The following is a 23,853-nucleotide window of genomic DNA, read 5'->3' on the forward strand; positions in this document are numbered from 1 at the left end:
GATGTTTATATATACAGCTTAATGGATGCATACACAACACACACTGCCTGTGTGGTTCTTTATAGTCATAACATATTAGAAGGTAGATATATCAGATCTCACAGGTTAAACAAAATAGAGCTTAGCGAGTACTAAAAGATGAGGGACCTCCAAAAGAAATTGGGGCATAGCAAAGAATGGTGAAGTCATGTGGATGATTAAACAAATGACATCCTTTCTTCTGATTCTCCAAAGTAATGAGCATGTGCTTAAGGAACAGAGTGGGAGAGAGTTAAGCGGACAGTCAGATCTCTGCAGGATGTGGGGTTGGGGTTTTGACCCGTTGCTGAAAACAGCGCAGTGCCGGTTTTGCATGTAGTTCTGTAGCTCAGTAGTGCTCCGTGTGAGTATAATACGCAGCTGAGTGGTGGTTGGTGCAGGGTTGCTGCCCGTACATTTTGAAGTGACATTCTTCAGATGAGTAAATTCAAAACTTTCAATACGATCATTCAAGGTTCTTTGGTCAACAGTGCTGTGGCATCTATCTGTAGGTAGATGTAGGTATGTTTCTCTAATTAGCTATGTATGTCCTCACCACTTCCACACGGTGTTTGTTTATACACTGAGCTTTAAAGACATGTGTTGTTCTGCATGTGTGATCCTATCTGGAATTTTCAATCCAATAATTTTTATTACAGTGATAATTGAAGTCAAATACTTAAATGTAGATAGTTTGTACCTCTGTAATAGACTTTGATGTTTCCAAAGTCACTCTGTAAACACGTAGATTGGATAGTCCTAACCTCTCTGAAGTTGGCTTTTGCCTCTGACCTCAGTGGAGTCAGGATTTCTTACCTTGTAATGGAATTTCCTCAAATAATAGCAGAGTAATTTTTCCCTTTGTCACTGTTTCATGTTCAGGTGTCCCCTAACAGGGAGATGGTAAGATCTGCTTACACTTCAGCCTGCGGAGTTGGTACGCGGTGGACACTAGATGCGTTTTGACAGTGAATATTCTGAAATATTTGCTGGCATCACCTTCCCGTGAATCCAATGCTCTCTGTCAAGCCTTTTATGCATGGGCAGAGGGAAACTGAAGTCAAGCTGATAATTGCAGTTCTAGAATATGCTTCATTTCTGCCTTCAATTAGGCTGCCTGTACTTCTTTTAATTATGTGATACAGTCTCTGTTTCATTGTTTTGCTATGAAGAGATTTGCCACAAAGCAACCTCGATGGCATAGGATTTGGCAGCAGTATGCAGGATTTGGATTATATTATGTCACAGAAAAGTTCACTGGATGCTTAAGTCTTTTTCTGCCTTCCTCTGTGCAGAGGTCAATCAATCAATGCAATATAATAGTGTACTTCTTGTCATTGCACTGAGCTGCCGCAGCCTCACCCACCGGGAGGGATGAGCCGTTCATGAGCTGCCTCTTTCCTCCTTATTACCACTGTTTGGGCTTTGTGCAGTGAAAACAGGCCCTGAACTCCGCAGGCAGAAACCTGAAAGCTCTTTCAGGAGTGCAGAGAGAACTGCACCCTCCCCTGTCGCTGGGTCATCTGCACTAGGAACTGGCAAAGCTTGGCCCCAGGCTCCACTGGCTGCGGCTCTGTGGCCCTTTAGGTGAGCTGCATACATGTCCATGTTGTGCTGCGCTGGCAGAAGCAGAGTGGCAGAGCCCAGTGGGGCTGAACTGCTGGACCACCCCCGTCGCCCTGCCTCCACCAGGACCTGCTGAGGGCTTCTCTGCATAGTGGTTGTTCCTGGGCTCTGTTTCTTGCGGGGCTCAGCCAGACCTTGCTGCAATGGCAGCATTGCTAAGGATGGAAATTTGATGGGCTTCAATCAAATACCAGTGCCTAACAGGAATCTGGGAGAAGTTTACGTGTCCACCTGTCCCGTTGACTGAGGTCGATGGTGCATAATTTGCCTTTCTCTCTCCTAACCTACTGTATGACACATGATTTGTGAGGGACAACTGGAGACCTGAAACCTGATGGCTGTATCTTCAGTGGATTGTACATTAGCATCCAGCTGTAGGCAGCCAGGCGATGTCTTTAGCCCAAATGCACCGACCACATTGCCTTTTGACAACAGTTATATTTTCTTTAATTAATTGTATTATGTTGGGTGTTTTTTGGTGGAGCATTTGCAGCGGTGGCTGTGTTACCTATGGAAACTTGTGTGTTCATAAGCTTTGTTGTGACTGGCCCTGGACTCAACCAGTGCAAAATAGCAGCTGGGAAGTTTAGGTTGCTACAGTCAGGAGTATGCACGCAATATTTCCTAGATCAGACCCTCTTTTGCTCTTTGTCTCCTTTGTCTCAAGAAAAAATCCTTTCTGAGCTTTGTAGGCAAAGAAGAAAAACCAAAACAAAGATATAATGGATTGTCAGAGACAGGTATTAATGCCTTGCTCAATATTTTAAAAACAAAGATAAAAGAGAATGGAGCAGCATCTAGCATAAAACACACTCATTAGAAGGGCATTTACAAGCTCTGCCTAAAACAACACTTCTGCAATTTCACTATTTTACTGATATTTTTCCCCCTGCTCTGAACATAAGCCCCAGTTGGCTCCCACCGAGCTTGGTGGGGCAGTGGTTGTAGGCCTCGGTATGAAAAAGCAGGGTGTGCGCTGCCACTTCTGCTTCTGTTGCATAGCCACGGGCACCCAGGTGATTTCTTTCTGGATAGCTGGAACATGTGTGTACAAGTGATGAATTAATACAGTGATACAGAAAATAGGCAACTTGCTTAGATGGTCTGATAGGCAGGTCTTCTTCACCAGAGACTTGGAATTCCTAGTTAAATACAGGCTTTCTGTGTAACCCTGTGCAAATCACCTAATCTCTCAGTCCCTCATTTTAAAATGGAATCAGTAGTTTTCTGATGCTGTGATGTTACATACCACAGTAAGTGCCTATGGCCAGTGCTACGAGAAGGTGCTTTGGTGCATAGGACACTTTTCCCATTCCCTTCTACACCAGGCATTCATGCTGCAAGGCCACTCCAGCTTTTTCTGGACCTGCCTCTGGTTTATTTTGTCACTATGCAATCTTGAATAGGGTTGTATTTTACCACCATGCAATCCTCCATAGGGTTGCATCCAATATGATACAGGAGGGACCCCCTTCCTACTTGAGCTTTGCAGGTAAAACCTTGTTCTGTACCTGTGATGGCTTCATACAGCTTAACAGGCTGACCATGGAGTGGAGTCAGCTGCCACCTGATGAATGCACAGATGGTCAAAATTTTCAAGAATAAAACCTGTCCTCACCCTCATTCCTGGGAAGTGCTGCCTGTTGGGTAGTTAAGGTGTTCATCTGCTATGTAAGGATGAGTGGTGATGCTTCCTTAAGCAATTACATCTCCAGTCTCAGGAGACAGTATGTGATCATCGTTTTCTCTCTTCTTTCTTTACGTATACAAATTTGTTTTCAAAAGCGTGTTTTTTCTTCCTTAGGAGATGACCCATTCCTGGCCTCCTCCTCTTACTGCTATTCACACTCCTGGCAAGGCTGAACAGACCAAGTTTTCTATCCCAAGCAAGGTACAAGTAGGCTATTACCAATGACCTGATTAACATCCTGTTCTGTTTAGTGTTCTTTGCTGGAGAGTTTATTTTTGTAATTGGTTCAATTTACAAAAATTTCTAATACTATTTTTAATTGGAAATTCCCAATCAGACTGTTGGAATGATTAGGATTGCTTATTTAAAAGCTGCAGAAGTTAACAGTGGAGGGAAAGGGAACTTTAGCTCTGTTGTGAGAGTCTTTCTACATTAAGTACAATATATTTTATTTGTTTTTCTTCCATTATTATTTGTGCAGTGCAATGAAACGGTCATTTGAAATGGTTACCCTACTTAGTAGTTGATTGCATGATGAAGTTTGAACAGTGCAATGGCATCTGCCTGCATGCACACTCCAAAGGCACGTGCAGTTGTGCATTGCAATCCTCAGCACCTTGTTAAAAGCATGCAGTCGAAGGCCCGTGCCTGGAGAGTACCTGCAGTTCACTTAACGTGCAGTGAATCTTTAAGCTGCATGATTTGAACATGCCTTTAGCCCACATTCTGTGGTTGCCTTCTAGCTATGACTCTGGTAGCACTGTTAGAGATTGAGCTCATACCCAGGGCAGTTATTGCCAGAGGTGTCTTTTGCTGGGACCTGAACAACTGTGAGCTGATGGTGTGTGGGGAAGGGGAGAACTTCCCCAAGGTGGGAAATCTACACCAGTCTGACATGGAGCTACATAAAAGTTTCTTTCTAAAGGTGGGACCTTGGAAAATAGCTTATAAAACTGGTACTGCTTGACTTTATGGTTCAAGTGATCATATCCTATTTTAGAAACTAGAATGTGGTGTTCCTTTGCTGATTTTATCTGTTTGGCAGATATTGCCGTCTGAAATGCAGCTGCCATACTTAATTGGGAATCATATGAAATTAACAGTATCTGTGGCTCCTAAAAAAACAAAGCCAGTGCCCAGAATACCTTATTTTAATGGAATGTGATTGTTACTGCTCTAGCACTGCCATTGTCACTGTAGCTGCAGCATTAAGCATCAGAAATCATAAGAGTATAATTCTTATTGCAAATTGGGTTAAAGGCAGTTGAACCCATTTAGGTCAAAGTGGAATCTGACCTCTATGAATACAGTAAGAGTAGGTTCTTGCCCACTGGAAGCAGTATTTTTAAAATTTATACTATCTCTTAATGTAGGGCTCAGTTTTTGATGGGCTCTACAGAAAATGGTTGAAGTCCTGCAGACTGCCTCTGTCTCCACTGGCAGCAGTATAAGCACAGGTTCAGAGAAGCTGAAGTTTTTGGGTTGTTTTTCTCTTTCTATTAAGTTTACTTGAAACCTTTAAGATCAACATCAAAGTTAATTTATGGACATGTTAAATGTTGGTCCTAAAATTCTTGACCTGATACCACTTTGATACAAAATATAAATCAGATTTTTTTATATATATATTTTGGTTTTAGTTAGCATTTCAGGAAATAAGCAAACACATAAATGTTTCCAATTTTGCTAGTTTTACTTTAAAAAATACAACAGAAATCTTTCCTCAGAACATCACATTAAATGAATTATAGCTAGCCAAATTATAGTACTTAGACATAATGTAGCTATATAAACCAGAGACGGGCACTATTGGAAGTTCTCTATTTAACTATTAAAAAAAAGAAAATGTATCCTCATGAGAAACATGTATAAAAAAGTGTGATAAAAAAGGCGGAACTTATCAGAACAATTTATCCCTTTGACATTCAAATTTAAAGTGCCATGTTTACTCTTAGGGCATGATTTACTTCACAAGGGACTGACTGACAGCACAGTATAATATTAGGAACTAATAATGCCCTAAGAGGAAGTGCAGTGAGGGCTTTAATGACTTTAACATCCTACAGAACTAACACTTCCAGCAAAGTAGTGCCTGTCTGTAAGATGAGGTTGTAAATAACACCTTAATTTCAAATGATCAAACTCTGCTTGGAAGGAAAGCTGATTACAGTCGCTGTGGACTATAAAGCCTAGAGAAAAACGAAGCAAGAAAACACTGTGACATTAAGGAAGCAGCTCAGTTATTGTGAGCCAGCAAGAATCCCAGCATTAGCATGCTTAGTGTTACAAGCCAGATTCTTTGCTGGTTTAACGTTATTGTACTTCCATTGATTTCATTGGATTTGGACCAGTTTCCATCAGCTGAAGATCTGCTTCCTCTGTCTTTATCAAATCCTGTGTGTCACAGTCCAAATAAAAACTGACTATCAACAAAAGGTTACTGTATTTCCAAGCAGTGAGATCAGAAACAGAAAGGCAGTGGTGCTGAATTTAATGCATAGTTGCATTCATGCTGCAGTCTAAATTGTACATCAAGGTGGCTCATACACACAGCCGTGGCCAAGCCTGGAGAAGTCTAGGACCACTGTGGGTATAAATCTGTGCAGTGCCTCCATAAAGGGGTATGTAGATTTACAACAGCTGAGGACAAGCTCTTGTCTGAACTGTGAAAGGGTCCCTCAATGGTGCTCTGTCTCCACAGTTAATGTTTTTTAAGCTTATGTCACTGGTGCTGCCTTAACAATCACATGATTCCTTCCATGTAGCATCTCCTTCCTTGTTTGGGTAATGCCAGTGCCCTTAATCAATCTTACCTTCTTCATTTTATTTAACTAATGCTGACATTTTGTATGTTCTTTTTTGTAGGACTCCCAACATCTGACCTCAGGATACAATGTACAAAGTAGGTCTTTACCATCCTAGTCCTAACCTTCAGAGTTGGGTTTTGTTGGGGGTTTTTCCCCGCTTAAGATCGTTAAAACAAAGCCTAAAAAAATTAATTTCTCTGGTGCTAAAGCAGATCGGTTCCATTTTTTATTACGTTATGCATTGTGGCATGTTGTGAAACCAAGTATAATTAGATGGGCTGACAGCTTTGGGTGCATTCTAATTCTACAGTAATCTTTTGACATTTGAAAATGTGTTTCCTTTGTTTGCAGAGTGGAGTGATCCAGCAGGGAAAGTTGCAACTAAGTCAGTGCCACAAAAGTCGTAAGTATTATTATTTCCAGCTTTAAATCTTGTTTCAAATTTATCATAAAGAATGAACTTATTTCTCCAAAGGTAACTAAAATCTAGCTCTGCTCATAATGTTGTCCTGGTGTTCAGGTGTTCTCAGTAGTCCTTAAAAATTAGCCATAAACCAGTTTTATGTTTTCAGTGCTTATTACTGTTTCTTCTTTTTAAGCATTAGCTAACAGAGGTATGTGTGAAAGATGAGTTTATTAAGCAGAAATAATGCTGATTTTAGTTGTACAGCTTGCCAAAATTAAATCACTTTTATGCTTCTCTCATCAGATGCTAAGCCTCTTACAATAGAAAATGCAACCCAATGAACAGATGATGCAGGAATTTTAACACTCATACAGCGAGAGAGAGTAAAACACATCACACAGAATGATTCTACTAGCTGGTGTTGAAAAGCTGGTCTTGAGTTTCATACTTTGAAACAGCTGAAAATCACAGATTATCTATAAATAAGGCAGTCGAAAATTGTGGAAGAGATAATTCTCTGTTGTGTTAAGCCATTTTTCTTTGGTGCTTCACTGCAATAATGTAGCAGTGAGTGGAGACTGGACTGCTTTTTTACTTTTACCCCAGGACCTCAAAGTAATGTACAGACAGGAATTAAATAATAACTTTGAAAAGTAGGTTGTTGTTTTTATACTTACAAAAATGTGTGGGTCTGATTTCAGTTCAGTGCTGATATTTTTTTTAGTCTTCAAGTATTTTAAACTACCGAATGGAGAACTGCACTAGCTTAACTGATGTTTATGTAAATACAATATGTTCATTTAAAATGATTGCAAAATTATTCTAGTGGTTCCCCTTAATCTAGTCGACACAGTTTAAGTAAATCCCTGTAGGAAAAGAAAAATCAATGTGGAGATACCTACATGTTTTTTTTTAAATGAATTCAAATATATTGATTCTGAGTGCAAGTATGTGTACAGGAAAGGACTTGTTGGAGATCAGTGATTTGTCTGTGACCATGTAAGAAATGCAGGACTAGACTAGATGTGGGTTCTGAATCAACTGATGTACTCACCGGGCTCTGAAGGTCCAGTTATTTGCTCATAAACTCAAGTCAAGGAAGTACTCATTCAAATAAAGTTTGCTGAGTAAAGCTTTACAAAATTATAGTTAAACAAATAATTCAATTTTAAAATTGAATGTTTTTTCTCTTCAGATTGAATGAAAATTGGATAGGAATGCTAATGATAAATAGATTCATCTGCATGAATAGCATTTATTTATGAAACTTAGTAACAAATTAGTTTTTACCTTTTGCTGTTTGATATCTAGTAATGGCTTGGTTTTTTAAAGAATGTAGCCAACTATACCCACTGTTCTTGGTTATAGAATGAGTGCATTCATGTTTCAGAACAACTAAGTGATCCAAACCTAACATCAAGCCCATTCTGTAGTAAAAAAAAAAAAAAAAAAAAGTAAGAAAATATTATTACATCTTAAAATTATTTTTCTCCTAAAGCAAGTGTATTTGGATTCCACTGTGAAAAATATTTTAGTGAGTATACCATAAAATACAATATTTCAATAGTTTGTAACCAACAGTAATAGACTTGTCAATCATGGTTTATAGTTATAAGCTGAATTTCAAAAGAACAGTGCTTCAGAGCTCAGTGGTATATAGTGCATTTAATGGGACCAAAGCTCTCTATAGGAAGCCTGATATAAAACCCGAAGACACTGAGTACATTTTATGAACCAGTTGCTCTCTGTTCTGCTGCTTGATCTAAAGTTCCAGTACTATCAATCAGATTTCTGCTGCAATGAACTGCCTTCTTATGGTAGGTGATAGATTTTACACATGAGAGATCAGAGCTGCAATAAAGCTACTTTTATTTTTAGCTTCCAAATGAAGATCAGCTAACCCATTACTATCACTTTTTCTCTTTTACTGCAGAAAAATTGTTAAGGCAGCTTCTAAGAATTTCCATAGGGCTTTGGGAGGTTAGGAGGCAGTCCACTGTGAGACTGGGTATTACGAGGCCAATTTGTTTCTTTAGATCTGCGTGTGCAGTTACCACTGCTTTCACTGGGAATTACAGTATTTGGGGACATAATGAAATTAAAGCAGAGAGTGGGGCAGGAAGATGTAATGGTATCAAATGGAGCTGGATAGCACAATCCAAATAAACCCTGATAGACTGACAGCTCCTGCAGTCATTGTATATTTTAATAATCTAGTATTTATCAGATTGCAGTTGTATTAAGAGGGATTTAATCTTTCTAACATTGTCAGTTTCAGGGATATTGGAGTGTATGAGTGGAATTACAGTCCAACTTATCCCCTGTAACATTTGTTGCTACACTGTCAACCACACGGAATGATCTTCTTGACTTCAAAACTGTATCCCCCACCAATTCCTTATATATTTTGTCAATGGCATCTCTTGTCTGTATTTCAGTTTGATCAAATCTGACTGAATTTGCATTTGTTCATCTGTATGCTTTGTCAGAGACCTTTTAACCTGGACGTGTTTCTAGAATTTCCCCAACATTAAGTTTATGTGCAATTCAAGTGAAACTTAAATTGTATTTTTCATTTACATTAGTCCTAGTGACAGCCTTACAGATGCCATTTGCTTTGTTAGAAACCCGTAGGAACTGGTAGTAATATGCTTGCCTTCACCATATTGCTGAGTTATACCATGACTAGTTGAACAATGTATGCAGAACAAAGATGGTTTACCTTCATTATGTTGTATTGTGCTCCAGCAGCCAACCTCCCTGTGTGTCATTACAGAAATCAGGTGTAGAAACATTTGCATTATGGAAGATGAGACCAAAGGGATGTATAATGTTTGCAAGATAACCTTTCAGGTGTGTGCTTTTAGGGGGAAGAACAGAGGTGACATACTGTAAGGTGGATTAATTGACCAACATCTTGCTTTTGTAGGGAGATGCAAGGTGCATGATTTCTTGTCTAAGTAAAGTTTTCTGAAATAGGGATTGCATCCTTTTTTTTACTTTTTCAATGTACTTTATTGCATCCACGTGTTGGAGAAATCCAACCCCAAATGCCTTGCAGCAGGTAAAATAGAAAGTAGAGTAGCTGGAATTCTAAATTCTGCAGAGATGTTGTATATGAGTATGTGTCCATGTAACTAACATAAGATCCTAATTTCTACTCAAAAATCTTGAAAATGAAAGTTTGAACACTGATGCTCATGCGTATGTGTATACCATAGTGAATTTTTAAAGCTGAAATCAGGCTATATAAAACTATGACACTTGGCTTCCTTTTTTTTTTTTTTTTTTTTTTTTTTTTTTTTTTATTAATTTCAAATTCACTGTAAATCTCCATTGGGTATCGTGCAGTCAGTTTTCAGCCAGTCTACTCTGATTAGTTTATTATGAAGCATAGTAAGCAGGAACAGATAAGGTGCAACCAATTGCTCTGAGAAGGATTTTCTGTCAGCTTCCATGAATTTGAGGGTAAGAACTCCGCTCACGACGTAGGTTTCTGTTATATAATTACCACTGCAAGTATGTCATCCTCAAACATCCAGTCCTTTTGTTCTGTTTTGGTTGTTAGCATTTGGCCTCTGTCCAGTTGGAAAATACCCAGAACCTTTTTAATCAAGCACATCCTGTGTTTCAAAATCATACTGCAGAGTAGTCTTGGGTAGTTTCCATAAAAGCCTAGCTAAAAAGAAGAATGTAATCATAATGGTATTCTTCCCCTGTCATAAAATTACTTCCTATACTTACTGTATTAATACAGTATTAAAAGGCCCTTCACATGGGCTCAGTGAACTACCGGAAACCATTAAAAAACTTAGAGCAGCAATTTTTTATGGATCAGACGAAACCAACTTGTTTTATCTTTATAGAGGTTTTTGTTATCCATCATACTTAATGATACACAACCTGTGTGGGGGCTAGAGAGCAACTAAATGCAGTGGGCTCAAAAACATAACAAGCAGCTGAAACTCTTTATGTGATATTTCAGCAAAGATTTTTCAAAGGACGCTCACCACTGATTTCAGTTGGGCCAGGATTTCACTTCACAGTTCACTTCACTGAAAATATTTCAGTAAATGCCAGTACTTTTCTGGTCCCAAAGATTATTGTAATACTTGATGGAAACCTGTTTGAAAATGGAAATGTGCTTCTTGATATCTAACTACTTTTCATAAGTATCTAATGGTTTTTTGGAAGTTCTCCACTGTGTCAGGGACAGCCACCTGGGAGCATGGAAAACAAAATTTGGCAGCATGTTCAAGCTATGAATTAAAGGTAATTCACGGTTTGAAATGAATCAGCGTGAGGTCCTTATGAAGAGTAATCAGACATCAAGAGGATTTTACACCAAGGATTGTATATTGGATAATGCAACAACAAGTAACGTTGTTATTCAGAATGTTCAAATCAAGAAGCACTGATGAATTCTTAACCTTGAAAGGAATTATTCAATGTTGATGCATCATTTCCAGTTCAGTCACACAAACCAAAAATGTAAAATTCACCTCCAACTGGAATAGGAAGAATCTTTCTATTTATGTATCCAACTCTATATCTGTGTTCCAGTAACAATCCAGCCCAGGTGTAATACCCTGAAGAAGCTGAAATTTTAGTATTTCTAATTACAGTTTTTAACTGATCATATTAAAGCATAAGAGCATCAATTGATCCCACAGTGTTGATAGCCTGCTTTCTTTTATAGCATACGTTCATTTTCACTTAGCGAGCGTGGCCAGCTTTAATCATTACACTAAGTACTGCCTGTTTGTTAGAAGTAGGAAGTTCCAAAGATATTCCCTCTGGGTAAACTGGGAAAGTCATGAATACAAGGGACTTGCACTGCCATGTACAAATTATGATAAGTGAAACAACAGTGGCATGTAATTGGAACTCCATTAATCTTTAGAGAGCTCCAGTGAAACATATTAAAGGGACAAACAGCAAATGAAAAGAGAGGGGTCTGTTTTAATAAGATGCCATTCATCTTTCATATTTACTCTTTTGCTTGGCATCCCTTTGCTTCATAAGTTCTTGGGGTTGGAGCAGTCAAGATTGTATTACTCTGTTCCTCACTACTGCAGGCTTTTCCTCTTGAGCAGAGTACTAAGTAACTGGGAATAAACCATACAAGCATTTCCTATGGACAGTTGCCTATAGGAGCAAACTTGCAAAATATTTCAGCTGCTGTGAAATAACATTAAAATCCAATGTCGTAATTAAAAGCCCTGTATCCTTGAAGATAAGCCCATTATTCAAAATAATTTCTAAATTAGACTTTTAATTTGTTTTCATTATTCAGCTGGCTCACATACAGTTTAACCTCCCTGTCAAAATAAAGTTATTTCCTAATACATTCTTTTCCATGATCTCTTTCTCCTGACATGTTTATAAATCAGTTTAAAAGATTGTGGGAACAGAACTAAATTAATTCTCTTATATTTTGCTGATCAATGTTGAGTAATTTTTTTTGACAATCGGAGACTTACATAGTAACTGCCTTTAAGAATGCCTGAAACAAGCTAACCAACTGCATTCTTGCCGGCACTGCTGATTGCAGCTCAAGTGAGCACTGAACCATTTTGAATTTCCTCTGATACAGTATAACCTCCCATTAAAAATTCAACATTTATTTGCCCTAACTAATGAGTAGCAGTTGAAATACTTTGTTCTCAAGTAGGATGCACTACTGTGTCCCTGCCAAATGTATGCAACCACTGAACTGCAACTATTGAGGTGTCGGTATTAATAGAGGCAGGTAAACAACACGCATTACCATGTTTGAATTCGGGATGCATTTCCCTGTCCACTACATATCAGTTCCCATTTTGGAAACTGGTTCAACTGCAAATCTGTCACAGGTTTCCCTGTATTTAAAGAGCTTTTCCACAGGCAGCAGCATATGTTGTGCCTTCATGGCTTAAGGCCAGTCTCAAACCGACCTCCCAATTTACATTTCTGTGGGATGGAATCACTTCTGAACTTCAAACATTCATTTTGAAAAACAAATGTACTCAGTGAAACTGAAAATGTAAATTAGGATAGAGCAGAGGAAGCTACCACACTTGGTACCTCTCCCACCCATTTGTTTCGTGAGCTGCACATTTGCTGATAAAATGCATATAAACCAACTTCTTGCTTGGCTTTTTGGCCACCATAATTTGGACCTCACCATGCTCCCCTTCGTCTTAACTCTGACCTGTCAGTAACTTTGAGGTTCAAAGCTATGCCATTTTTCTGTCTGGCTCTTTTTCACTGATACCCTTTGCTCTAGTCCCTTTAATTCTTACCATCATATCTTACTGGCTTTGTAGGCTTCAGTAGCCTGAGACAAACTGAGAAAATTATCACCCAGATTCATCAGCAGCATGCTGCAAGATAGTCAGAATCGGAAATGGGTGATGAAAGAAGAATGGGTTTTGCCAGGAAGTTTGGCATTCATAATACCAGAGTGGGCTTGAAACTCCCAATTTGTGTTCTAAATATCCTAGGTAAAACTAACAGCCACTTTTCCTAACATCACAAGTTAATCCTTTGCATCTTTCCTCTGAATCCCTCTGACAACCCAAATAATCCACCACATTTTTCTCAGCTATACACTCTCCATCCAGAAGAACTTATATTGCTACCATTATCCTTTGGGCTAAGGGCTCAGCAGGGTTCAAAGCCTATCAATTTTCTGACCAGAGGGCTTATTTTTTATGAAGTCAAGTTCTCACAACACCCCATGGGGCTAGGCCACGCTCACTCATCCTCCGTCTTGGATAGCCCTTGGAGCCACAGATTCAGAATAGCTTTACCTTACAAACAGATCCTCCCAAATGGTGAAAAAGGAAAATATTCCCCACTGCTAGGCTAATTACTGTTCTAAATTCCTGGAGGAAGAGCTGCTTCCCTCACTTGTGTCCATGCATCTTGGAGAAATGCATCGTGAGACTTTCCTAATGCTGTAACTGCAGTTTCCTGAAAAATTGATGTAGCCCTGGAGGAGGACGGAGATGCCTGTAGCTTTACTCCAGTAGGTGCAAACCAATTGTTTAATTAAAATCTGTGTTATGGAAAACACAGGAGGGGGCCTAAAAAAATTGGCAAATAAATTTTTTTTTCCTAATTTCCACAGGAGCTTTTTATCCTTCAAGATAAAAATAGTAAACAAAACCTGACAGTAGTTTAGCTTTCAGGAGGTTGTCCCTTACTGGAAAGTCTTGTTTAGTCAAAATGCTTCATAAAAAGATCTTTATAGGTTTTGAAAGCAAGGTGTTGACTCATCTACCTCGTACTGACAAGAAAGACTTAAATGCAGCTGTCAGGCTCATCTGAGTCTGCAAAAGTAGTAAATATCTCCAGTAATGAGGGGATTGCTTTCACAGCTATTTATCTGTTAGACTGTACTGAAGTATTTGCTTTTTCGGTTTTCCCTGATAAGTTACATGCACCTAACTGTGTTTTAAGGAGATATATATGCTTTTCTGCGGAGAGAGAGGAATGTGAATCAGTGCTGTCCGTATTTGATTTAGCATGAATTTCAATAGTTCCAGACAAATTTGAAAGCCTATACAAATAATATAGCTTCAAGTCTGGCTGTGTGCTAGACTGGAATTTTTTGTTAGGTCAGACCTTTATCTCGGCTTCTTTTTGTGGCTCTTTATGGGGAGATTGAAGAGGAACTGAAACTGGTGACCTGTCTTGACCTTTAGTACTGGATTAAAATTCCAACTTGCTGCCATGGCAACAGGACCTTGAAAATTAGATCCTGACAGAAGCAGGGAGAAACTTAAAACTGCACTGCTGCACTGAACTGAAGAAACGTTGCTTACAGTTGTCAGTGACAGGCTCTTAATTGAAATAATCTGCCTTTCCCTGTACATAAAAAAAAATTAAGGAAGAGAGAAATGGGGGGGGGGGGGAACCACCACCAAAAAACCCCAGAAAACTGTGTCTTGGTTATTTCTTTTAGGCAAAAGTCAGTTGCTGTTCAAAGTAAAGCACATGCTGCAGAATCTAGCACAGACTCTGATATTAGAGGTGGCAGCAAGTAAACCTGTGTGGTGAGAAGGGAGCCAGGCAGGCACTCACAAAGGTCTGAACCACCCAGACCAGACTGGGAGCAGGAGCCAGACAGTGGCCAGTGTTAAATCACAGGTTAACTTTCTATTTTTCTCTCCTTTAACCTGACACCAGGGATCAAAAGAGACATCACAGTGTTGTGTCTGACTGCCAGGATCACACAATTATCTGTTCTGTAGATGTAAAGGGATAAACATAAGCTAGGTAGTGTTATTTCAGATTAAGTGTGATAAAAGTTACTCATTTTCCAATCTAATCAATGCAACAGTCAGGGGGAGATAATAGTGCAAGTCCTTCACTGCTGAGGGAGGTTAAGTTGTTGTTTTTTTCCCCATGGAGAGCAGAATGCAGTTGTAACCCGAAGGGAGAAGGTGCAGCAAGTCACATAAAGGATTTTCTGCTCTTTTCCACTTTATTCAAGGATCTCCCTCATCACAAAATAAAATAGCATTGAAGATCAGGTTGTGACACCATGTCCTGTTAACCTGCGGCTCCCACCAAACACGTGGGAGTCCTGAGGATGCTCTGAGGGCCCTGCTCCCTCCCTGTCCCAAAGCAAGGAAGGACCAGAATGAGATCTCCATCACACAGGGGATGCTGCCTCTAGCAGCCACTAGCCCTTCATTTTACAGTCCCTGTAGGGACTGCTATCTTCTTCATGGAAAAAAAAAAAAAACCACAAAAAAAAAAACCAACAAAAAAAACCCCACAAAACCAAACCCCAAACAAACAAACAAAAAAATCCCCACCAACAAAAAACCATAAAAATCTATAGATTTTACATATCAGATAAAGAAGTTTTTTTAACGGAGAAATAGATACCGTTGAATTGGATTAGATGCTCTGTACAGTTAGATAACTGCTGCAGAATCAGATTGGATCATAGGTACTATATGTAGCTAGGAGAAAGTTTAAAGAACTGTAGGTAGATGGCATTACATTTTTGGAAGAGATAGTTTTGTCAAAGCTTAGTGTCCAAACTTACTGCAAAATCCTAAGACCACTTTTAGAGTCTAAGTTCAAGGAGAAGGCATGCACAGAAAAATACTTCCTTTAGTTTTCTTCAGACTGTACAACCAAACTATTGGATTTATTATGTATTGGGGTGTTGTATAATTATAGGATCAGAGGAAGTATTACAGATGTTATCAAACAACATTTTGGGTGTTTTGTGTCATTCACTGCATGGTTTAGAGATAATGTTTATCACTAATACTGACAATTATCAAGGGCAGGTAACCATTGAGCAAGTGCAGGTTGCATTGAAATAATGCATTCTATCGTCTTAACAAAACTGATTTATAGAGTAGACTGTTGACTTAATACACAGCAAAAAGTGGGTGAGTAAATGAGCAGTTTTGTAACAAAGGAAAATAAAACCCACTTAACGTTTCTCAGGCTCTGAGTTTTGTGCTTCAGTAGTGTCAGACAGTTAAAAATAGAGGCCATTATTTGAAATTTCAAGTGTCAAATTAATTCCTAGAGTAAGTTAGTTATTTAAGAGGAGTTGCTGTCAGAGATGAATTTGGCCCATGCTGTTGTACACTTGCCACTGTTACCATTTCCTGCAAAGCACCACTAATTCTGCCTTAATTGCTGTCAGACTGGACTATGGAGCCCTGGAGTATCTGGCAATAAACTTGTGTTTGGCTTGAAGGGAAGGTAAAGAAACATTTAAATGGGTTTTAAAATAAGCATGAAATCTCTGAAGATGTACTGTTCTAGTGCATGCTGTATATCAAAATATATAAGCATCTAGTTGTAACAATGGCTTTGTAAACATATTACTGAGCAAACTATGAAAAGTAATCCACTAAGGAGCTGTTTCCCTAACTCATAAGCACAAAGTTAAGAGACCAGTGCCATAAAGTAGATGTGCGCTGTTAAAAAATACTTCCTTTTATGTGAGATTATTTTGTGTTAAGCCAAATAGATGATTCCTATTTTATTTTTTGATGCGTATCTTTTAATGATTGGAAATATTTGTGTTTAAGACAGAAGTCAGCCATCCTCAGAAAATCCATTAATAATTCATTAATATGTGAACATGGGTCAAACCATGCTTAAGGGTGGCATGAAAGTGCCCACATGTACCTCACGTGGGCAGAGTGCAGCAGTATCATGCTACGCTACTACAACTCTCCACCGGCTTTTGCGGATTTGCAGTATTGCGATGTATAATGAGAAAAGCCTTCGGCACTGTCATTCCTTTTAGCAGCCTGCAGGCATGGCCTGAGGGGTGGTTGGAGCCCACCTCCAGGGGCACACAGAGCCTCCTCTCTCCCAAGCCCTGCGGTGCTTGGTGAGCTTTCAGCTGCTCCAGGGCAGCCCCACCGCAGCAGGGCTGTAGGCAGCTCACCCAGGAGGAGCACAATGTTTTACAGCCATTTTGGAGGCCACGCTTCCCAACTAATCTTGGCACAGCTGTCAATCACATGTGCATATCACTTGCCTCCATGTCCCCACCCCAAACCAGTTCAGAGCAGCCTGCTGCAAAATAGAAAAGGCATGAGGTAAACCGTGCTACGGTATGAATAGTTCTGATCTTTTGCTGGCATCATGCCTTATGCCTGGCTGAGGAGCCGTCCCCCCATACAGCATTTGAGGGGGATGTTAAGAAGGAAAGGGAGATCACAACCAAAGGATGATCTGAAATCTGGGTTTATAAGCTTTTTTTGCATTTACCCATCATGTCGTCTTTCAAAGCAAACAGCAACGGTACTGGCGACTACTGGGGAATTTGCTAAGATAGTATGCAGCTCACTCTCAGAGGGATTTCATTCAGGAAACTGCAAAACTTGAGTACGAAAAGGTGTTAAGTGAATTATGTACAAACTGGATATGGAATTAATCTGCCATAGCCAAAACCCAGTAAAAGCTCTTGTATTGCCAATTGCTGACATTTCTTGCAGTTTTGTAAACTGTGCAGCTATGCAAACACTGAGCTAAAAATCCAGTATCACCTTCCTTCTCCAAAATACAGAACTTTCTATGCTATTTTGCTTTAGCCAAAGTGTTACATGCTATTATTAATTGACTCTTGCGAATTAAATTTTTAAAAAAAAAACATACAAGGATTGATATTGGTTGGATCCTTGGTAATACATGGTACATAGCTCAGACTGATTAATACCAGTGAGAGAGCATTCATTGATTTTGTTTTCTTTGTCTCAACCTGTAGAAAAAGTACCTATTTAGGGGATTGGAGAAAATTGATATAGTTGACATTTTAGATAGTACTAGTCCTGGTGCTGTTCTTAGAAGTAATGGGAGATTGAGACTTTTCAGAAGAAAGCACAATATACCTGGTTATGAAGGCTTTTCAGGACTCGTTTATTAGTATAACGACATGGTGTTTCAGCATTGTTGTGTTTTTAAAGACTGAAGGCTTTAATAAACAGCTGCTCATCTGTAAGTTTTTTAAGAAGTCCATTCTGATAGGTAAAATTACTTCACATGTAGTCTACAGAACACACACCATGCATCGTATTAAAAAAAGAATAAAGCAAACACAATGAATCTGTTAAATCGTAATGGCTCCCAGTCGTGACAAATTTGCAGATTAAAGCTCATTGAATACACATTTAAATGATAAATGATAATGGCTTGGAAAGAGCCATTATGATCTATTTCATCAATAATCCACATTTTTTGCCTTGTAACTACACCAAGGCTGAACATAATAGATACTGTCTGATGAAAAAAATACTTTGTTTATGAAAGAGAATCAGAGAAAAGAAATTCTCAGATTAACAAATTTAAGTGGTTGTTGCTGTTTGTTTATATTGTTTATACATGACAGATTTTTCCCATTATTAGTATTAATCATTTACAGCTCCAGAGCTTGCGCTCGGAAAAAAAGCATGTTTAGTCTCAGTATCCCTCAAACTGCAGTTGATTTCACTGAGTTTTGCAAAGCGTAAGTAAGCCGAATGAAGCAGGGATGCAGAATTAAACATTCAGGGTTTTCAACTGCAGATCGTTCAGCACTCATGAGCACCCAGTCCCACAGAGTCTGTGAGCTGCTTTCAGTGGGTTTGTCACAAACCTGACCTGTTTCCCATGCAGAAACATGTGCGTATCTTCTTAATTTACTGTGCACTGGGATTTGCCGTGCCTCCCCAGGAGAGCCTTCAGGGTACTCCAGCATTTCCCAAGTGCAATCAGTTCAGTCCAGATGGTGCTGATGTGTTTTGGCACTCACAGGCATGCACTTGTAGAAGACCTGGTGTGGTTTTGTCAACAAAATTCTCAAATTGTGCTGAAACAAAATTTCCGGCTGAAGAAAGAGGAGGGGTGATGGTAGATCCAAGTGTGCTGTGTTGGCAACCCTTGGTTGTAATCTTATGTGCATGTGATCTCATGCCTCACTGGGACAGGACTTAAGTGGTGAGTGCCTTTAGGACTGAATTCCTGAAGGCCATTTATCAAGCAGCATTGAAACTTGGGTATGTGGGGTGGCAAAGTGCACCTTTGTGGGATATTCTGACTGGAAATCAGAAGTTAACATAAAGCTGAAATTTTTGAAATTATGTATTTTCATATGCTACACCCAAAAGCTGAACCTGCTGCAAGTGTGACCTGCAGTGGATTTATTTGCCTTAGTGTGTTGCTGGATGAATTGAATGAGTTGACAGTGGAGCAGGATCCCAGTACATTTAGTCATAAAAGTCATCTCGGTGAAGTTACTAGAGTCATTCATCTGAAGGACGTGAAGGTCCGTTTTAAAAACCACGTCCTTAAAGCACTCCTGTTTTCCTGGTAACATACCATTCCAGATTAGCACCATGGAGCCATTTAACAATAAACAAGACTGTTGGAATGTCATCTGAGAAAAAAGAGCAAGATCCAGTTCTAGGGCCTAGATAGCCCTCTTAAAAACGTCCACGATTTAGGTAGTTTACTTTAAAAAAAAATTACTTTTCATTTCACTCTTTGATGTTGCATAGCACACAGCTCCCACCCTTCACCTTAGATATTTTCACCGGGAGCAGAACACTTCAAGTGGCTGCTGTCTCAGGCAGTCGGTATCTGCAGCAATTCAGCATTAATAGCATCCCGTAATGCCACAATGTTTTGAATTATAGAAGAGAGAGTGGAGGGCTTTTTAACTTTGAGCACATGCCTTGTGTAAATACTCAAGGAAAACATGAGCTTGCAATGAATTTTTGTAGCCCTTTGCCTCCTGAAGGCTCTATGCCAAGATATCCCTGATGTCTGTGGCTGAACCTCTGAGGCTGGAGTGATGCTCAGAAGTGCTGGCGAGGATGACAGCCATGGGGACAGCTGTGGTGTCCCCCTGCGTTAGAGCTCTCCACACCAGTGCTGAGGAGCTACCATGTCCCCTTGGCCCACGATGGCCCATGGCAGCAGCTTGGTGGCACTGTGGCGGCGGTGCCATGCTGCTCTGCTTCCTCCGCACGGGCACCAGCTTGCTCTGCATCAGGCAAAAGCCCCCTTGCAGCACAATGGGATGCACTGGAGACATGGCCTTAATTCTTCGGAGGCGTGAAGGTGACCAGGTATGGGAGAGGCTGGTTCTCCTCCTTCCCTGGCCATTATGTGACTGCTGGTCTCAGCGCCCTCCAGCAAGCCCAGTGCAGAGCTGGGCCCCATGTTTTGATAACCTGGTCACTCCGTGGGTGGCCTGCTCTGGCCTCCCAAATCCCTGCAGTCACATGAGGTGCTGTTATGGCCAGGATAATGACTTAAAAACTTCTCATTAAATACTCCTCTTGGCAAAGTTTGGTTCATAGATGCTCTTGGGGGTGGGGTGCAGGGCAGTGTCAGTCCTGAGTGTTAAAAAAACAGCTTTATTTTTAGGCCTTTTTCCATAATAAAATTTTCTCGAATGACTTGCTGCAATAAATGGATCTTTTTAAATTTGAAAAGTTCAGTTCTGAGTTCAGGGGTAGCCCTCGGGCACTGTGGCGGAAGATACTTGTACATATTACAGAGTGATTATTGACAGAGTTTAACTTTATTGACCCTGCCTTCCTAATTCCTAACAAATTTCCTAAATGTGCTCTTTAAAATCCCCACAGAGCACTGCAGACTTTGGGTAATTCCAGAGCTGCGTCTGAGATTATTGCTTTATTACCTTCCTTCTTTCCATCTCCTTCCCCAGACTGACTGGTCTGGTCCTCTGACATTTCTTTTTTAATATATTCTAAGCAGAATACGTGTGTTTGTCCTTCCTATAGCTTTCCACTTAGCATTTATCCAGCACATCTGATCTATTTTGTTGATTCAGGCACTTTCCACTCCTGCTTTAACCAAATTTCAGCAATGTAATAGCTTTGCCAATGGGTTCAACGAAAACAGATGACATGTTTATTCCTGTATTGACAACTGAGATTGTTCTGAAAATCTGTAAACTTGCTACCTCTCTGGCTTCCCTGAGCAGACTTGCATCTCTCCTCTTCCCAGTACCCACCATGGTACAGAGTTTCATGCTGGAGGGTTGACTTGACTCGTTTTCCCCTGCTGTCAAGCTTGCACAATTGAGGGAAAAAAATTCCCACTTGAATCAGTAAAGAAAAACTGAATATTTAATTCCTGCAAATTCCTGCACAGGATTCTGGGGTTGATAACTTATAGCTACACGTCATATAAATTAAGTACAGTTTGTGCTTAAGTGCTTTTTTATTAAACACTGCTGAGATTGTTAATAGCAGGTATGTTCTTTGGATTTTAGAGAAAGTTACTTGATCTCAAGTGATTGAAAATGAAGCGATGTGTCTATCTTTAGGTAGGAAATAATTCTGAAAATTAGAAGGGCAATGTGTTCTTTCTTATTTAAAGTTTCCATTTTCCTTGGAAAGAACTATATTGCATTAATACCCAATATGCCCAGCAATTCACAAGACATTTTCTTCATCTCACTTTTTTGCTGTGATGGCAAATTAGGTGCTTCTTTTGAGGGTTAACCTTAATTCATAACAAGTTTTAGAGTTCTCTTATATGTCAGTTAACAGAAAAATATTGTCTGTAAAACATTGCCTATTTTTTTAAAATTTTGTCATGAATTTTCACAGAATATTCACCTGAAAATTGAGAGGTAATATGTACTTAGAGAAAAATTTAGATGCTCTAGACGTCCTACTCCCTTTCCATTTTTTTTTTTCAGAAAAAAAAAAGAAAAAATCTTAAGTTAATTACACAAATTCTCCCTCATTCTGTCCAAGCAGGGTGTGTAGTTGGAGGCACAGAAGTATCCAGAGGAGCTTCCTTGGCTGATGGCCTTATTTCAGGTTGCATGTGGCAATGCAGGAGGTATGCCTCTTGCCTGTATAATCTTCACATGCATCATCATGAGTCAGAAGATGATTAGAGAAGAAAGCAGTGGAAAGTATGAAAGGAAACTGAGGAAAATCAGCTTAACTCTGCCCAGTCAACATCTGGTCTGTTCCTGGTTTTGTTGCAGCTTTCTCTGTGGGGCTAAGGAATTGCTTTATACTAAGCTTAGGCAGTTGGTTGGCAACGGTTATTTTGTGTGTGTGATGCTTTAAGTCAAGATAGGTACTAATTGTCTCACAGTACTAAAGAGGGATGTTTAAATGGTACAGGGATGAACATGGAATATAGTAGATGAAGAAAAACACAGATGCTGTGGGAAGATGAATTTGTTGTTAAGGCACTGGATTTGTGCTCAGGAGAATTTTATTTTAATTCCTGCTCTTTATAGGGACTTTATGACCTTTTGGAAATTGTGTCTCAGTTCTCAGTCTGTAAATAGGAATAACGTTTTTTTTCTGATTCCCTGTACTGTTTAGGCAGTACAATTGCTAGAGCAAGGACTCTTTTATAGTGTGTCTTTATACTGACCTAGCACAAGGGACCGTGTTCTCTAGGTGAAGCCACATGCGTATGATATGACACAAAGATGTGGTTAGAGATGGGAAGGGGAAAAAAGTAAGATTGTGGAGTGGATACAGGTGTCACTGTTAAGCACTTTTGGAATTTAACATGGGATGTTTGGGATAAACCTAATGAAAACATTGCCTATTATAGAATAAGATTTTTATAATTTCTGTGACCCTCTGTACTACAAGAGGCTTCTGTTAAAAAAAAAAAAAAAGTAATCTCTGCTAAACTGTAATAGGACTTTTTACATAAGCTGGCATTTAGCATGCATTTGGGATGAGCACATTACCCACGAGTAGTGAACTCACAAGCAAATTATGCGGGTGATTCCAAACAAGTGCCAATAAAATTTTTATAACACATAGCATCATTATGGAATTTGTTTATGCCACATATTTTACAGTGGGGGAAAAAAAGCTATTTTAGTCGTATATTGGAGAGTTTATAATTTATTTTATTTACTGGTGCTGTTTTTCACATCCCTCTGCCTCTAAAGCCAGGCCAAGTGAATACCAGCAGTACTAGAAGGAAGGGAAGATTAGAACAAACACATGTTTGAAATCTCTCTGAAAATAAAACAAGGGCCAGATTCTATTCCCCTTACTCATACCAAACACCACCTTACTCCCTGAATAGCCAATAGATTTCTTTGGGACCATTTGTCAAGTGAAGTGCTGCTTAACATATGCAGCAATACCCAGAACTGGCTCCATCTAAACTAGCTTTTTCCATTTAAGCCCTCCAAAGCTTGCTGTCTTCAGTGGTTAGAAACACATATTTATGGGGGTTTATCACATCACAAAGGATGATTCTCATGCTGCTTAGAGGGCTTAGATTTGGCCCCTTTTTAACAGATATAGGTGATGCGAAGAAGGAACCCAGCACATTTTATAGAAGCAAGACAGAGAAAAGCCCTCCTAAATGGGCAGCTGGCAGGCTAAATGTGCTGCTTCGTACCCCATTTGATAGGTTATATTTGGGCAGCAGAGACTGAGGAATTTGGGCCTTCCCCTTTCACCAGCTGGAATCAGCAGCTTTGCAAACCCCACCTCGTACCACTGAAACGAATGTAAACCTGTTGCGCTGGTGTAGCACCCTCCTACCCATCACTTTGGCATATTAGCTGCCATGTCCCATATTCAGTTCCTCTCCTCTTGGGAGCAATTATTTCACCCTAGAGACTTGAATCCTATATCTATCTTAGTGTAAACACAGTGCATCGTAGGAGAAGGGTTTTATATCTTCCTTTTGGTTTTTTGCTGTTGTGTTAATTTTATTGTCAGGATCATAGCTGTCATAGTATGTGCATAGTATGCGTAAGTCAATGGAAGAACTCAACCTGACTTTATTTGAGAGCAGGATCAGGCCATAAATGTCCC

At 39.6% G+C, this 23,853-nt stretch overlaps 1 protein-coding gene across 2 annotated transcripts in view; it reads left to right on the top strand.

The window, feature by feature from the left end:
- Positions 1 to 23,853, top strand: part of AFF2 (ALF transcription elongation factor 2) — a 351,165-nt gene that overhangs the window by 205,373 nt on the left and 121,939 nt on the right. For both annotated transcript variants that reach the window (XM_056360134.1, XM_056360135.1), the window contains exons 5-7: positions 3,449 to 3,535; positions 6,200 to 6,236; positions 6,493 to 6,544. In XM_056360134.1, the coding sequence (XP_056216109.1) occupies positions 3,449 to 3,535; positions 6,200 to 6,236; positions 6,493 to 6,544 (176 nt within the window). The remainder of the gene's footprint in view (positions 1 to 3,448; positions 3,536 to 6,199; positions 6,237 to 6,492; positions 6,545 to 23,853) is intronic.

This window comes from Falco biarmicus, chromosome 14, assembly GCF_023638135.1.
Source record: "Falco biarmicus isolate bFalBia1 chromosome 14, bFalBia1.pri, whole genome shotgun sequence".
Taxonomy (NCBI): domain Eukaryota; kingdom Metazoa; phylum Chordata; class Aves; order Falconiformes; family Falconidae; genus Falco; species Falco biarmicus.